Below are 18,518 nucleotides of genomic sequence, written 5' to 3' on the forward strand. Positions count from 1 at the left end.
TGTCCCCTTCTTGGCAACTTGTTTCCGTAGCAGCCAAGACAGAGCCGTGACTCGCCTGCTGGGCCAGGTCGCTGGGCTGGTCTCTGTGACCACCCCCCCCCCCCCCCCACCCCAATCCATCCCCCCCCCCCCGCGTGATACGTGTACATGCAGCTCGTGTGTGAGCCGTGGTGGGGGGATGACAACACCTAATTAGTCATCGGCCTCATTAGCGGGACGGCAGAGGAGTGTAGGGGAGACGGATGGCGAGCGGAAGGGGGAAGATGAATGGAGGGGAGGTTAGAGGTGTTGGAGGTAGAGGAGAGGAGGCCGGGGCATTAACAATGGAGAGCCCACTTCTGTTCTGGTGGGTTTTTTTTGCCGTGGTGTTTCCTGAATGCTGCTTGAACTCGTCTGGTCTTGCGCCGCAGCTAATCCGCGGTTTCATATTTAGCACTTTGTTACAGTATTACATAACAGTGTTACAGTATATATGTGTTTGTTTCCCCCCCCCCATCTCTCTTTCACTTTTGCTCCAATCTCTCTCTCTCTCTCGTTCTCTCTCATATTCTCTCTCTCTCTCTCTGTCATCTGCAGCCCTTCTGTGCTGATGTCATAATTCCATGACTCAGCACTGAGAGAACATAACCCAGTGAACCCAGAACAGACGCACACAGATGCACGCAGAGGCACACACACACACACACACACACACACACACACACACACACACACACACATAGTCACTCATTAACACACACACAAAAGCATACCCACACTCATTAACACACACACGCACACACACACACACACACACACACACTCAATAACACACAGACGCATGCAGAGGCACACACACACACACACACACACACACACACACAGACACGAACACACACACACACACACACTCATTAACACACACAGCTGTATGCACTCAAAGTCATTGTGGCACTTATACTCAGTTAGGAGACACAAAGTCATACACAGCTACTAACTCACTGGGACATTCCTGCCATTCTCACACACACACACACGCATGCACACACGCACGCACGCACACACGCACGCACGCACACACACACACACACACACACACACACACAAGCACTTACACACACAGTACATATCATACAGGCATTACTAGCAGATTCCTGTCACAAAGAGAGGGGTGGTGCACACATCCAAAGGTAATCCACAGGTGCTATCCCTAGCGATCGAAACATTGGCTGTTTGTAAACAAATCAACTTCTGGAGCAAAAAAACAGTGTGTTGCCTGTTTGTAAAATGTTGCCTGTTTGTAATACGTTGCCTGTTTGTAAATAAATCTACTTCTGGAGCAAAAAACTGTGTGCAGACCCTCCTTCCTTTTAGATTCCTGTCATACACACACATGTACACTGTTAATTGTGAGATTTCCAAACTAAACACATGAATGACATGATTAATTCAACACATACTGTGCTAGGGTGTGTGTGTGTGTGTATTTATGTAATGGATGTAAGACTTCATTCAACAGCCTAACACTAAGCAAAAAACATACAGATTAAAAGCACATTTCCTGTGTAACACCATTGGAAGGAAAAAAGGAAAAGTGAGTTAACACCAGTCAAGTCAAGTTCTTTACTTACCCTACTCTCTCTCTCTCTCTCTGTCTCTCTTTCTTTCTCATTGTATGTTCAATTAAATATATATATATATATATTTTATGTTGAGTGTCTGTTTATGAAAGCAATCCTTAACTCCATGATGATGTTCAAGAGGTGTTAAGACAACATTTAAATGACAAATTATATATATATATATATATATATATATATATATATATATATATATATATATATATATAATATAATATAATATAATATGCCTGTATACAATATAATATGTCTACAGGCATCCAACAGAGGGCGATATTCAAAATGTCTCCGCATAGGTTCTGCTGTAATAGCTTTAGACCACTAGAGGGAGGAAGAGAGCTACGTAACCCTAACGAAAGGTGCTGCTGGGCCAACATGAAAGATCGCTAACTTTGATATGGGTTTGATAAATTCAATCTAATCAATCCCAATAGCATGCACGCACACAACATGTTGTGTTACACATGAAAACACTCATGAAACAGGTCAGATTCGTATCCGGCTATAAACTCAATTAATTACACAAAGATTGATGTAGGCTATCATTGTATTAATAAAACGAGGTTATGCCTATGACTTAAAATACAGAAAAAGTGACAAACTAAGACATCCAAAGAGGTAAATAAGGACGTTGTTGAAACCAAACCAGAACACAGGCACGTACGCGCGCGCCCAGGCACACACACACACACACACACACACACACACACACACACACACACACACACACACACACACACACACACACACACACACACACACACACACACACACACACACATTTTCTCACACACACGCACATACATATCATCACAAATACTTTATTGTGATACAATACAAGTTATGAGGTTATATTATCTACAATTGCTGCAATTCTTGACTTGGTAAAAGGCTTAATTAGTAAATGTAAATGTATTCCTTCATTGTAGAAGAACAGCGTAGGACGGCTGTGATTACTTAATAACAACAATTGACTATGTTGTATATTTTTGTGTATCTGTTTATTTTTCATTTAGGCTATTTATATTCCTGCAAGTATAGGCAGACGACAATTTGAACGTGATATTTTAGCCAACTTACCTTTTTGAATCTCATCTCTCACAATTATGACTATTCAAAGAATAGTTTACCGTAATTCTAACGTCAGAATGCCGCCTCACTAGGCCACGCCTCTCACTAGGCCCAAGTCAAGACCACAGAGGCCTGCTTCGTTATTTTGTCAATCAAACGAATATATCCTATCCGTTAGTATAATTAATTGTATGTGGGCCTATTTATGTTGTATTTTATATGCCCAATATTTTACTATAAGGATGCCTGGTCAATTCGAAAGGTTACGAACGATTTATGTTCTAACAGAGGCCAGGAACTATGAGCAACCAATCATGTTACGAAGAATGAATTCTAACACCCTGTTGGCTGAATAAATGTAGGCATGTGCTTCTCGGTCAGCGAATGTCAACCAATCAAGTGAGTTCACGCAGTCTAATGGGATTTTCTAGTCCTGCGTCATAGTCTGAATTGTGATTGGTTAAAAGCATAATACGTCGGACTAAATTAAATGAATAAAAATAAAAGTGCAGAGCTCGAATATAATCTCTAAACTACAAATATTTTTTTCCCACGTTTATTTCTGGAGAACAATATATAAAACCAAAATAATGAGTTGCATTGTTTTTATTTATTTGTCGTTTCACAAATACCATATGCCAAATTCGTTATCAGGAAACCACATAAACAAAGCATAATATATTTGGCTTTAACTAAAAAAATATAAAATGTATTATAAATTACCCTTTTGTTACTAAAATAGACTACATTATTGTATAATTTTGGCAACAAATAGTTTTTTCGATATTTAATGTATTTGTTCAATATGTTTGATGATCTACTAATGCATTAATTAGGCCTACTTAAAAAAAATGCCAACAGTTTAATCCACATGAAAAGCAAAAAGTACAAACAGTAACACGTTACATTCTTAACAAAAAAAAACACAAATAACCTCTCAATCTTTCCTCAAATCCTTTGAAAAAATTCAGTATCAGACAGAACAATGGGAAACGGTGAAAAAAATAATATATTAACATGCAAATGTAAAACTACATAAACAAATGTATTACACATATAGGCCTGTTCATATTAAATAATGTGTTTATGATTGATGTAATAATCATGTTATTATCTTTTATTTGTTGAATTGAGAAAATGTTATCGAATCATCCTTCACTAACAAATATATATATATTTGTTAAATATATATTATAACAGCCTTCAGTAATAATGTTCAAAAACTGGCCACCTTAAAGTTATGGAACTACATTTTCTTTAAAAGTAACTTTGTTTAAGCCTTACGCTTTAGATATGATTTTAAACATGTTTTCTTCATATGCTTTTCTACATAATCTCTATTGAAATTAACCGCATCACAATTTGAGACCAATACAGTCACCCCTAAACTCCAATAAATTAAACAAATCCAACTATACATACAAAACATAGAAATATAATTGTATAGCAAAAAAATATTTTTAGCTACAATCATTTTAGGTACCAGCATGAAAGCCCATGAACGTCCCTTTAGCGTAGTAAGAAAATAAAGGGTTTTCTTATTGTAGCATTCTTTCTATTTTTCCTATATCTTGCAGAAACTTTCCTTTGATCCACATGGGCCTTTATTTCAGGATGGACCATTTAATTTGCTCCTTTGCCGATTGTATCACCTAAAGAGAAAACAGAATGAAAAGTATAATAATCATATTCATCATAGTAATATGAATAATGTATATATTTTTATTATTATAACCTTAAATATTTTATTGTATTAATTTCACCTGTGATTATACATGTTGGCCTATAGGGCTAGGTAGCTGTTGTAAATACTTGAACTTTGAAAATCGTTTTATTTGGGATAACAAGTCATCAGAATCATCAATATAAAACTTTCAGTTTCACCCAGATAACACCTTATGTTTTCATAATAGTAAATATCTAGGGTCATCAGTAATAACTCGAAGGCAAATGTTAAGGGATGTGAATTTTAATCTTAATTAAAATTGTGTCAATGACCCCACTAGATGGCGCCTAATGCGTATTTTGTGAACAAGAAAAGGACTAGCTGTGTCTCTACGGTTTTTTCTCACGGACATGCTATTAGTTTCGGAGCTTCAGACAATAATATTTGTGTTCATTCCTTTAAAAAAACGATAACAAGGAAAATAAAAAAGAGCGATCATATAATTTATGATTTAACCAATTCTACGCTGACTGGAATTCAACTAATCCATATTGATGTAATGTCACTTTCAGACAGCAGATGTCTCCCGGAACCCAATAACAGAACTCAGACCGTTTTAGTGAGAGAGTGATTAGAGTTAAACTTTTAGCAATTAGCAGAAAAACTTACATTCGTAGTAAGAGCCAGTTTTTCTGTTATATGCTGCCAGGGCGAAAGCAAGAGGTTAAAGGAAACCGTTACACATGCACACACACACGCACACATGCAAAGACATGCACACAAACACAAAAGCTTGCAGAAGGATAATCAAGTTGCCTTCATGCACTTAAAAGGTGTAAGATAAAACAAGCGAAGACAAGAAATGTTTAAAGTAGTAGGAAAATTAATATCAGGATATTCATTATTTATGATAATTTCAAACAAATCAATAAATCAGGTTATCATTGGATAATAATAATAATAATAATAATAATAATAATAATAATAATAATAATAATAATAATAATAATAACAACCATATCATTATCAGGGAGCAGACACATAAGAAAATCAAGGAATACAAATAAAACATTCATAAACACAGTGTAGGCAGACAGTGCCTGTGTGTGCATGCGTGCGTGTGTGCGTGCGTGCATGTCTGCATGCATATATAGGTGATGTAAGTGGCATCAGTGGGTTTGTCTAAAAAAATGTAATACATGTTAATACATTCCTTACCTGGGCCACACTCTGTTCTGATAATGGGCTCTCATCCGACTGCAACAGAAGGATTTCAAAATAAGAGCGTGAGACATGGCTAGAGGATAGAGAATACTGGAAAACATCGGAAAAACTAAGGGGACTTCAAACTACTACAATGGAACAGTGAAAATAGCAACCTTGTTGAACTACTTTAATGTTCAATGGGGACTTGTTAAAATCACAGAGGACTTCAGTCACATATTACACAGCTCATTCAGTCAGTCATTATTAGTCACTGTACCGAGGATGGTTTGAATAGTATAAATAGGAATGCTTGCAGACACTTCTGGTAAAAATATGTGATATATAGTAGACAAACATATATTGTACATCAATATATACTTAGCTCAGTGACAAACATGGGTTTTGGAGTTTCACAACCTCCGAGTAGTATAATAGCAGCAACACGGGTTAGACAAGTGAAAATCATAGTGAAATAACTTTCATATTATTCACTATTAAGCGCGGGGGCATTGGCTCTGGGCTTGACCATTCTAACGGGGTTGTGGTTGTTTGAACCAATGTAAGAGCAATCATTAGCAACATTAGAATGGCATAGCAGGGTAAACTCAGTGTATTATCAGTACGCTGTTAGTTTATTCTGATCACAAGCAGTGTGAGTTCATTCTGTTCTGTCACACAACGTGCTCTCTTTCCGTGCGGTTACCTCGTTTGTCTCCATCTCTCCTCTGTCCCTCGCTTTCTATTTTGTAGTAGTAGTAGTAGTAGTAGTAATGTTCGTCTTCCTTCCCCTTATTGATTTTGATAGAAATGTTCTCCTCCTTTTCTCCTCTCTCTCTCTTCCCTCCCTCTCCCCCCGTCCAGCTTCTGTTATCCATGCCTCTCTCACCCTTTTCTTCAACTGTCTACAGCAGTTGACCTCTCTCTGCCTCTCCCTCTAGGCTACCGGTGATGTAATCAAACAAGACGAAGCCATAGGCCTGTTCTGACACCAGCTGGACCAATAGAAAAAGAGGATAGGGGGGGGGGATTGAGGAAGGGAAGGGAAATAGATAAGATGAGGGAGAATAAATCAAAAAACGATAGAGTGGAAGAGGGAGGGACAGGAACAGATAGAAAACAAGTGTGAATGTACAATGTTCATGTATGTGTGGGGGTAAAATGGGCAAGGCGGAAAAAGTATGAGTGAGAAAGAGAGAAAGCAGGTAAAAGCAAGCTAGATAGAGATGGTTTGGGGGACTCTTGGAAGAACAGTTCTTATGATTCGCTCTAGGCCTGGGGACATTTACGTCCAACTTCACTCGCTTTTAAATTCCATGTAGCAATTTGTGATATGTCTGATAAAATGAATGATTACCTTATAGTTGACCTTCTGCAGAACCTGCTGCGGGTCGCTCTCCAGGATCACCCTGGCAACATAACGCACTTTAATGACAGAATAAAATACAATAGTAATCCTAGTTACATCACATCCCAAATGTACCCAAGAAATGTTTGTTTTCCATTTAAGCACAGTGGGCCAACTGATCGGTGAGATTATTTAGATGATATCAAAATATATATTTTTATATCCATTAAATTTCTAGTCTATCCCTATTTGTGACTTTTCCTCACCCGCCATCAATGATCTCGTCCACCACCAGGAACACTCCTTCCATGTTCTCTAGGAGGTATCTGCGCTCCACATTCTTTCTACAGAAGACAAACAGAATAACCAATGGGAGCTCACGATCCTCTACGGCAGCCAATGGGATAGCAGACCTCTACCCCCCCTCCCGACAGGAGCACATATCGACGAGCTGAGCATTCAAAATATCGGCATGAGTCATCATAGCATAGCTAGCTGTGTAAGAATATCAATGGCTATTATTGATCACAATACTGTACATTACACCCACCAATGTCTACATTTAGCCTTTAGAAGAAGTACTCCAGTTATATTTCAACCACATTCAAGGAGTACACATTTTGAGATCATCCGTGCTTATCAATGTGCCAAGAATTCTGATATTAAAGTTGCAAAATATAAACAAACCTGTTCAATTCACTGTTTAGTAGTACCTCTCACTGTTCTGATAACCCATTAGTCTGTGTATGTGTGCATGCATTTATCCCCGTCCCTCTGCACTGCATCGGTTTCCATGGCAACCAGGGCAGCTGCTGTTCGGTTGCAAATATTGCAGTTGGTAAGTACAGGTTCCTGGCGCATGCACGCGCGCACACACACGCACACGCGCACACACACGCACACGCACACACGCACACACGCACACACGCACCTCTCTTTGTTAACATACCTGAGGATCTGAGTGAGTGAGTCAAACAGGCAGTTCAACACCGACATCAGCATCAACTGGAAAATAAAGGAAGACAGAAAGGAAACAGGAAGACAGAGGGAGTGAGGGGATAGGAGTAGAGAGACAGAGAGGGCGAGAGAGGACAGGAGCAGGGAGACAGAGAGGGCGAGAGAGGACAGGAGCAGGGAGACAGAGAGGGCGAGATAAGACAGGAGCAGGGAGACAGAGAGGGCGAGATAGGACAGGAGCAGGGAGACAGAGAGGGCGAGATAAGACAGGAGCAGGGAGACAGAGAGGGCGAGAGAGGACAGGAGCAGGGAGACAGAGAGGGCGAGATAAGACAGGAGCAGGGAGACAGAGAGGGCGAGAGAGGACAGGAGCAGGGAGACAGAGAGGGCGAGAGAGGACAGGAGCAGGGAGACAGAGAGGGCGAGAGAGGACAGGAGCAGGGAGACAGAGAGGGCGAGCGAAGACAGGAGCAGGGAGACAGAGAGGGCGAGATAAGACAGGAGCAGGGAGACAGAGAGGGCGAGAGAGGACAGGAGCAGGGAGACAGAGGGAGTGAGAGAGGACAGGAGAAATAAGAACAATTATTAACACCAGAAAATCCTCCTTCACTACGTTACAGGATATTGTGAGACACTCATCCTGTACCAGCATTGCACCACATTCATGGCTGACGGGTGTGATACAATATCGACATCATCTTTGAAAGCCTTTACATTAGCGGTTGTGTTACACCATCACAAATGCTGTCAGTAATGGCAGAGCAAGCGATGACACTCAGCAGCCACTGGTAGCGCCCTGACGGCCTCGTGTTAGAAACTGTGCGCCTTTACAAAGTGAAAACACATTTTAAGTCTTTGTTCAAATCGTAAGCCTTTGGGTTCAAGTGTTTGGAATGTCTTCTCCGCCTACTTCTTCGCTTGGGATGAAAGCTTCTCCTGATCTACTCAATTCCGGTGAATAGTCGTTGAGGCATAACCACAACCTCTCCATCTGCACACCTGAAGGCTTGAGAATCTCAGGACTTTCACCTTTCACTTTGTATCCGCTCACCTCATTCTCCTGCGGGCTGCCGACCACGTAGAAGAAGAGGTCTATGCTGCTCTTATAGACCACGGTCATCCCTTCCAGGAACGCTATTTCATCTAGAGAAGAGGGAAGGAAGGAGAGGAAGAACAAGAGAAATCAGGGGGGGGCGGGTTAAATAGACTAAAATCATCATCGAAATCGAGAAATTAGTGAGAAAGAGATGGAGATTCAGAGAGAGAGAGAGAGAGAGAGATTCAGAGAGAGAGAGAGAGAGAGAGATTCAGAGAGAGAGAGAGATCGAGATCGAGATTCAGAAAGAGAGATATCGAGAGAGAGAGAGAGAGAGAGAGAGAGAGAGAGAGAGAGAGAGAGAGAGAGAGAGAGAGAGAGAGAGAGAGAGAGAGAGAGATCGAGAGATCGAGAGGTTTTTCAAAAAAAGAGAAGTTACGATTATAAAAGAAAGTAGTCAAGTAATGAGATGCAGAAATTTAAGACAATGTTTTGAGTAAAAAGAGCAACGACGGGCAGAGGAACGCAGAGAACCCCGACTGGAAGGAGAAGAATGAAGGGGGGGGGGGGGAATAGGGAGGAGTGGAAAAGAGGGCAAGAGAAAGAGGAGATGGGAGTAACACAACAGAGGGACTCCGTGGACAAAAGGGGGATTGCATTGAGAGAGCAATAAGCATCCCTCCCCAGAAGTGAGCTGGGGTTTCAGGTAGCCGGCGGGGTTTCAGCAGCACAAAGGCCCCCTCCGTGGTGATTTGAACCGGTGTCAGTTCCTTAGATTCAACGCAGAGAGTCCTAAAGCCTTGGGTTGTAAAGGTTTGATTGGACCCAGATTGGGTTAACACTCCAGACCAACTGGAAACCCAGTGTTCTGCTTTGGAAACGCACCGGTCGCATCAGTCACATCATTCATCATACATACAGTTCCCATTCTGAAATGCAAATTCAACTCTATTTTTAGGCCCGGTGTCTCCTTCCACAATTAAACCAGCCTATACCTACTCCTCTTTATTGAGGCAACCAATATGTGTTGTTGTTGTTGTTTCATAGCAATTGCCATGACGATGGATACGATTTGGTAAAGCTTGACCTGGGTCAGCCGTAAAGTTGTGTTGAGTCAGTGGACACTATGAGTGTGTGGTGTGTGTGTGTGTGTGTGGCTTGAAGTGTTGACTCCTCTGGGGGGGACAGAAGAGACACCTGGGAGCAGCGGTGTCGTGTCTCCCTGGGAGCTGCAGGATGACGGAGCGCTTTATCACCAGGAAAGAAAAGACTCAGCCTAGGGGTTGTGCCTTAACACCCACACCCACTGAGGCCCGGACACACACACACACACACACACACACACACCCACTGAGGCCCGGACACACACACACACACACACACACACCCACTGAGGCCCGGACACACACACACACACACACACACACCCACTGAGGCCCGGAAACACACACACGCACACACACACACACACACACACACACACACACACCCACTGAGGCTCGGACACACACACACACACACACACACACCCACTGAGGCCCGGAAACACACACACGCACACACACACACACACACACACACACACACACACACACTGTGGCCCGGACACACACACACACACACACACACACACTGAGGCCCGGACACACACACACACACACACACACTGAGGCCCGGACACACACACACACACGCACACACACAGACACACACACACCCACTGAGGCCCGGACACACACACACGCACATGCACACGCACATGCACACGCACACACACACACACACACACACTTACTGTCTGCCTTGTGGGTCTTGTTGAAAACATTCTTCTCAAAGTTGTTCTGCTCCTTCATAGAAGGATACAGCTCAGGGTCGTAATACTAAAACACAAAAAATTATGAATGAATGAATTATTTTCCGTTATAGATTTTTTCTAAAAGATGCATCTTTAGCAACCTACCAAAAGGCAGCTATAGCAGAACACAATGTACGATCACCACACGGAAGATTTACACAGATCAAATCCACTTCCCTGTAAAACTAACTGAACTGTACCTTTGACAGCAACCTGTTGCCATCGTTGTCGAGGATGAAGAGAGCCTTCACTGTGTAGAGGGACGGCTCCTGGAACACACCATGAGCGACAAGGTTACAACAACATCTAGCTTGATCCAATGATACACTCAACACGGTCCGGTTGGGACCCAATGGAACCTTTTGGGTGGGACAGTTTTGGAGTGACAAGAGCATGGCTTTCAGTCAATCTAACCTCCCTTGGTTAGTTTCTCACCCTTAAAGTGACACTTGGATCTTGATGAGATCCATTGCTATATCTGCTTTTTGAAGATTGTTTAACCATAAGTTGTGCAAATATATATTTCTTGTTCTTCGATGCACACATTTAATAAAAAATAAAAAAAAAGCGGTCCATTTCAAATTCCTCTTTCCGTTTCCGAATATTATATCAGTGATATTCAAAAATCTATAAATATACCCAGCATGGGTTCAGTTCAGTGCTTAAGGGCACAGACTGCCCTATATACCCTTTTCTTAATATCAGTTTTGACATACAAAGTTCAAATTTGTATCTCAGATGTATTCAAGTACCCGACTATGCAGTAAGCGTGATCTTCAATATTTGTATGGAACCGGGGACCTTTTGCCATGTACCTCTGCACAGGTCTTGGTCCGGAATTAATTCATTTGCATATCAATTCCAGGTCGGGGGCCGTGGGCCAGAGGTTGTCCTGGAACTACAGGCTGTTCTGTAACTCTCCATAACTCACAGATGGATTGGCCAGTCCGCCCCTGTAACTGTCAGATTAAAGCAATCTGTCCATCTGTCCGACTCTGTGCTGTCCAGGAGCAAGCGGGCCAAAGTTCTGTTATGCACTGACTAGCATAGATTCACAGTCCGAGTGTATCACAGAACTTGGACCAGGTTCTCACAACTTCCCAACAATGACCACTTTGACCCAGCAGGGAGGAAGAATGTGTTGAAGCGACACACACACACACACACACACACACACACACACACACACACACACACACTATATCTAACAGTAGATACTTAGCCTTAGAAATATGTAATACCTATTGTGTCCAACAATGGCGGACACACTGTCACAGAACTCGCCAAACAGCATTCCCCATGTGTGGCACTTCAGAGACATGTCAGCACTTTGAGGTTTCAAGGCTTTATAGCGTCACCTGATCTACAGACCTGACCTCCCCTCAGCGATGCTCCAAAATGTGTGTGTTTGTGTGTGTATGTGCATGAGGAAAAGATTTGTATTTGGATGTAGTCCCTCTTTTTATTGAGAATAAAAAAGGTAGCACTTTCCAAGGTTGCACAAGCAAAATGATCACCTTGATAGGTTAATTTCCTTCAAAGCCGTTCAAGGTCACAACATGGCATCAGGTCTTGATGTGTATAGAGTGATGGAGAAAGAGAAAGAGATTGCTATTAATATACCAAAAAAACCAAAATAAAACGATAACGCCCATCTAACTTGTATTTGTCCATCTATCACTATTTGTCAGTGTGTCTGTCTGCCAACATGTTTTATCTGGATGCAGGGTTTAGGGCATGTTAGAGAGATTGCCCTCCCATTCCATTGGCCAAATAGACCTAGTGCACACACTCCACCCCCTCAGCAGCCACACTGCTCTCTCCCAGAGGAAAATCAATGAAATATAGAGACTGGCAAATTTCTTGAATTTCCCCTTGGGGGTCAATAAAAGTATCTGTGAAAACGAGTCCAACTTTAGAGTAGTCATCTAGATCTGCCAAAGTTGAGTCACGCACACTGGTCTACTATTCTTATTTAAGATCAAACAAGAAAAAATCATTGCAAGAGAGAGCTCCTATTTTCGTCATACTATGGATGATGATGACGATAGGCCTACACTAATGAACATGCTCTCATGTACCTTCTATATTTCTCGGGTTGTGTTTGTCTAGTGTGTTCTCAGAGGGACACCAGCCGACTGTGGGTAATATAACCGAGGCCACCTGTAGAGCGCTGGACACGGCAGAGAGAGGAGGCCGACCGTGCGTTACAAATAGAGAGAGTGGAAAAAGGGTAGGAAGCGAGGGAAACAGTTAAGCAATAAAATAAAAGTGGACTGAGACAAAAAAAAAACATGTTAAAATAGAAGTTGGCTATACAGAGAAATAGAGGATAGGTGAGGAAAGAGGAAACATTCAAAAAATAATAATAATAAAACAGCGATAGCAATGGAACAGGTGAACAGCAGATACGTGTATCATGGGAAAGAAAGATAAAACACGCATGAAAACACACATAGAGAGAGAGAGAGAGAGAGAGAGAGAGAGAGAGAGAGAGAGAGAGAGAGAGAGAGAGAGCTCTGCTAAAATGGTGCGCGCTGCAGGAACGGAGAGCCCAGGAGAGAGAGAACGGTGGACGTGGCACCTCCTGGCTACACGTCGACCGATTCTGACACGCATGTCAGTGCGATCTGTGGCCGCTTCGAATTGGCCTACGTTCTGAAACGAAGTGTGTTTTGCGAAAGTCTGTAGAAAAAAACTTTTTTATTACGCAAGATACTTGTTTTATAAGAAATCAAAGAAGGCACATAACTCGGTTGCACTGTCATAGAGACCAGCTGTGTGTGCTACTCATTTACATACACCAATCTCAACTGGCCGAACACTTTTGTAACAAACGTTGTGCTCAATGCGACTGCATACCTAGTGGCTGAAATGTAATAATAAACGTTAGTGCTGTACATACACATATCTTTAGCCAATCTGTAAGATCCACAAGATCCGCAGTCGTTCCCTCCTATAGGCTACCAAAATTGTCGGGATGCAACAAATGGCGCACACACACACACACACACACACACACACACACACACACACACACACACACACACACACACACACACACACACACACACACACACACACACACACACACACACACACACACTGAATAGGAAAATATTAAAACATCAGACATGAACAATACAACAACCTCGTGTAAGATGGTGCGTTGGCTGTCTTGGTCGTTAAAGCATAGGCAAAAATCTCAGTGGGATCGACGGTCGCTTACCATGGACATGGAATCCATCGCGTCTGTGTTCGCTGTTGACGTGGACAGGTCTGAGCTGTCATCCTAGTAGTGCCGCTGCGCGAGCGCCTTTACGCAGCCAACCGGATAGCACGCACAGGCGCAGCGGCAGCCGGTAGAAGAGCTCCAGCTCAGCGGCTGTCCTTTCAAAGTAAAAGACATACATTCGCGCTAACGGGTGAAATTCACCTCACCAGTCTTTACAAATAAAAGCCCCTGTGACTACTGACTAATTTGAAACTAACACCGGCGGAAACAATATAATTAAATTCTTATGAAGGATAAAACAAATTATTTACGTAATATTTGATTTGGTAGTCTTTATATTTGTATAAATGTCCTGTCGTTGAACTCGCTGGAGTCCTAATGCGTAATCACAAAGCAACCTTAAGGCTCTCGAACTTAGATTAAAAGGCCGAATGCAGAGGATTGCAGTTTGTTATCATTTTCAAAATGCAAGACGTCCAGCCACCACCCCTCCGAACCCTGGATGATTTTCTGCTGGGTTCCGCCCGCTTTGCCCTTCCCGATTTCCGTAACTTGGAACGATGGAACAATCGCATAATCAACAACTTATTGTACTATCAGACTAATTATTTTGTGTCAGCGTTGAGCTTTCTGGTCATTCCTGGGTGAGTTCTGACGCGGTCATTCGCCTTTCTCACTCTCTCTTCGCGATCTCACTAGAAATTGTATAGGCCTATGGATATAAATGCATGCCATAGATAATAGAATAGTATAAAAATATGTTGAACTTCATAGCGCAATTCAATACAATAATCGGTAATTTATATAAGAGGATGTTGTGCAGCATCTTCCCTTTACAAAGTAGGCCGACCCATAATAAACTACATCCAATACCAAACTAAAAAGCAATTGTTGGGTATGCTACTGGATTGGGTTTTTTCAAGTGGGTATAAAACTGCTCAACGACTGCTTAACGATTCAATTCGAGTAATGCAAAACCAAAACCACTAATGTACTACATACTAACATACTGGCTCTTCACACACCTCTCTCTCTTCAAGGCAGCGTTTCTTAATATTGTTCATCTCTGTTAATTGTGCATTGTTTCTATCCAGCTTTTTCTGGCTCTTCCAACTGGTCCTGGAGACGATGGTGGTGGTGGTTCTGTTTGTGGTCTTCGTCTGGGCTGCTGAGAACCATGCTCTCCTTCGTCGTTTCCGTAGAAACCACCCTTCGTTTTGCCTTCTTGCCATACTTTTAGCCAGTTACATAGTTTTGTCACTGCTGGGGAGTGTGTCAATATTCCTGTTTGGGATAGTCTTCCCTATACTCTGTAAGAGCACACACACACACACACACACACACACACACACACACACACACACACACACACACACACACACACATACGCACACACACGCACTCTTTCTCAGTGTTTGTCTATATATGTATCTTCTCTATTGTGTGTGTCCATAATCTGTCGGTCTAATTACACATCAATTACATCTTTGTAGCCTCATCCGCTCTTGTCTGCATCCCCCTGTCTCCAACACAACATTTCTCATGGCCGCCCTCTAATCCTTTCATCTCCTCCCCAGTTCTGCCTCTCCCTCGCTCTCCTGCCCATTTCTCTTTACTCCCTCTATTCTCTCTCTCTGTCTCATTCACTCTCCTTCACTCTCACTGTGTCTGCTCGTCTGTCCCTTTCTGTCTCCCTCCCCACCATCGGTTGCGCTCTCTCATTTTCTCTCCATCTCATCCTCCAGTGGTGGTGATCCATGCCTCGCTGCGACTGCGGAACCTGAAAAACAAGGTGGAGAACAAGCTGGAGAGCATCGGCCTGAAGAGGTCCCCCATGGGCCTGATGCTGGAGGCCCTGGGACAGGAGCAGGAGGCCGGCTCCTAGGACAACAGGAGGTGGAGGCGGATGGGACCTGGGTGAAGGTCCCTGGCTCGACAAGGAAGATGAGCATATGGGGGGCAGGGGGTAGGGGGGGGGGGGGGGGGGGGAAACAAAGATAAATAGGAAAAGTCGTAGAGGCTGATGAAGCAAAGTGCCGATCAAGTGAAGATTGTCTTGTCTATTGTATCTCTATTGAAATATTCCCTTTATTCCAGTACATACAAATTGTGCCAGCATCAGAAATGGTTTCCAACAACAGTATTCCAAGTTGTACCACATGTACCACATGTCCTGGCTTGTTTTGAAGGGGCCAAGAGTTTCAAACAGATCTGTTTGCAAATTGCCACATAACCTCAGGGGTGGGGGGGGGGGGGGGGGGTGGAGGGGTTCAGAGGTTCTGGCTGTATTTGTGGACTGCATGGAAATGTCATGCCTTTTACATTCCTGATTCAAGTTGAAGTTTCCCCTGCTGTGTTCATTTTTAATGACCTGAATTGGAATCATTTTCAGCTTGTAAGTCTTCCATAGAGTATTTGAAATTATGAGTGGCTAATTGCTGTATTGGTAGGCTTGTTTTTTTACCCAAGGTTTGATTAATTGAAGTACACACATTTAAGTATCTGGAGACATTTAACAGTGCACTAGCGACCTAGTTCCTAGATTCTGGTCAGGTTTGGGGCTGGAATGAAACATAATTTAATACAATTAAATAATTTAGAGTTTAAATTGTACTCAATTCTAAACAGGCAGGCTAAACCAAAATGTCCCCTGTTGGGCAACCTGGCCAGATGTTTTCCCAATGCGGTTACATATTTCTAAAACTTTCTATGTAAACACTTTTGTGAGTCTATTTTTAAGGATTTTTGTGTGTGTTTAAGGATATTTAAAGAGTGCCATATCACGTAACTGTAAATGCCGTCCATGTGTCCATTAGATGTTTTTTATTTTATATCTGTGTTATATATGTGTGAAGTTAACACATACATTGTTCAGTTAATGTACTTGACTGAGCTTTCAAGTTATTTCGCCTGAAGATGTGGCTTCACCCAAAGATGGAACTTTTACTTTTACTAAGAGTGTGAAATCCAGCATACTGTTAAGTGACAATTATGTGATTGAGATTAAATTTGTGCTTTGCTTACAGGACCGAATTTTTTCTCATAGTTATCTAATAGAAAGATTGTTGGGAAAAAAATAATTTGTCGATTTGTTCTTAAATTGTGCTATACCAAGATATTTCTTTTTGAATATTTTATTCTAATAGAATACATAGTGAACACATACTGTGATGCTCTAAGTAAGCTCTAAATAGACAGACTCAAAGGTTGCCTTTTCTGTATAGTATATGTAAACTATGAAGTCTATATTATGAATCATTGCCAATCAATCAATTCATCACAACTGTTTGAGTGTTTATTCTAGTGAGAAAGTTGTTCAAACATTTTCATTTTTTTAAAATCAATTTTTTTCATTAATACACAGGATCAGATGTTATAATCCCTTGTGCCAATTAATATTGGAGGTTGACATTTTCTTGCTTCCTCAATGACATGATCTTTAAATATAAGTTTACCGGTAGGCCACCGTGTTTTTTCTCTGCAGTTGTTTTTATCTGCTGTGGTCTCGCCTTTCGGGGCGTGTCTATTATTATTTCATTCCAATGACGTCCAAAAGGGGGCGGAATCATGGGTGTGTAAGAAACCTACGACGGCTGTAGTTTAAAGTCCCCACCTCAAGTACACTCAGTCACAACTGATTTCGATATCGTGAAGCCAGGAAGAATCGCCTTCACCTGTACCAGTGTCCCAATGAGAAGTGGTGTTTACTGGTAAGAGGAAACGAACCGTTGTCGGTCCAGCAGTTTCGATTGCACAATTATTGTAATAGTTATCTACGTACAGACTTCTAATAGATATAGCTCTATAGATGGAGCCAAACGATCGGAGATTATTTGTCATGCTATTATGGAATATTTTACTTATAAACAGCCACCGGGGCATATCGGAGGACGGAAACGTTATAGCCTCGAATGAACGATCCCTTTGTGACCGCTCCGTATCACAACACAGAGTAAACAACAACAACAACAACAACAACAACCACAAAAGAAAGTATTGACTCAACTCAATTTGACTGGTGGGGAGGTAGAGGAAATAACTTTCCTTGTGGCGATTACATCATGTGGCGACAGTGAGTAAGCTATAGGGCTTGGTAGGTGGTTACCAAACACGTTTCTAGAAGTAGGTCGAAGTTACTGGATACCAGCGATAAAACCAGACTGCACTCCCCGTATGATAACCAACCTGTTTCTATCCTTATCTCCTCTTAACAATTCAACTGTCACCTCACTGTCCAAGGCGAAGCATGACTGTGGAAATAAGAGCTCAACGGGGAATAGGTTGTTATTGACAAGCATCTGTAGTCTTCGTAAAATGCTTCATGTTGTATTGGATGCATTATGTATTATTCTCTCTTTCTCTCTCTCTCTCTCTGCAGTTGCGCCATTTCTTAATTTGAAATACCAAAGCAACATCAGCCTCAGACGTAGGACTCCAGTCCAGGAAAGTCCAGTCCACTGTTTCCACACCCAAGATCTGTGAGGGGTAGATCCCTCCATCTGTCCGAACCGTTGTTGTTAAAAAAACA

At 42.1% G+C, this 18,518-nt stretch overlaps 3 protein-coding genes across 4 annotated transcripts in view; 2 read left to right on the top strand and 1 right to left on the bottom strand.

Moving 5' to 3' along the window:
- Window positions 1-3,280: 3,280 nt before the first annotated feature.
- Window positions 3,281-14,116, bottom strand: copz2 (COPI coat complex subunit zeta 2). Of its 2 annotated transcripts, XM_084488326.1 has the most exons (10): window positions 13,985-14,116; window positions 10,956-11,024; window positions 10,696-10,780; window positions 8,916-9,007; window positions 7,857-7,912; window positions 7,174-7,251; window positions 6,917-6,968; window positions 5,575-5,613; window positions 5,026-5,058; window positions 3,281-4,342 (listed from the first exon to the last, which is right to left on the bottom strand). In XM_084488326.1, the coding sequence occupies exons 1-10, from the start codon at window positions 14,000-14,002 to the stop codon at window positions 4,295-4,297; spliced, it is 570 nt and encodes a 189-aa protein (XP_084344452.1). In that variant the 5' UTR covers window positions 14,003-14,116; the 3' UTR covers window positions 3,281-4,294. The 2 variants fall into 2 exon arrangements, with proteins under 2 accessions (XP_084344452.1, XP_084344451.1); XM_084488325.1 differs by lacking the exon at window positions 5,026-5,058.
- A 177-nt stretch (window positions 14,117-14,293) lies between these two features.
- On the top strand, window positions 14,294-15,986 carry praf2 (PRA1 domain family, member 2). Its single transcript, XM_084488173.1, has 3 exons — window positions 14,294-14,634; window positions 15,085-15,302; window positions 15,736-15,986. Exons 1-3 carry the CDS (start codon window positions 14,456-14,458, stop codon window positions 15,873-15,875), a joined length of 537 nt encoding a protein of 178 aa, XP_084344299.1. The 5' UTR covers window positions 14,294-14,455; the 3' UTR covers window positions 15,876-15,986.
- Window positions 15,987-15,993: 7 nt separating this feature from the next.
- Window positions 15,994-18,518, top strand: part of nfe2l1a (nfe2 like bZIP transcription factor 1a) — a 13,743-nt gene continuing 11,218 nt past the window's right edge. Inside the window, exons 1-2 of the mRNA XM_084488171.1 lie at window positions 15,994-17,700; window positions 18,369-18,518. The exon at window positions 18,369-18,518 is cut by the window's right edge and continues 526 nt beyond it. The gene's annotated coding sequence lies outside the window, so the exon portion shown is untranslated. The remainder of the gene's footprint in view (window positions 17,701-18,368) is intronic.

The sequence above is a fragment of the Micromesistius poutassou genome (genome assembly GCF_964030765.1).
Source record: "Micromesistius poutassou genome assembly, chromosome: 1".
NCBI lineage: Eukaryota > Metazoa > Chordata > Actinopteri > Gadiformes > Gadidae > Micromesistius > Micromesistius poutassou.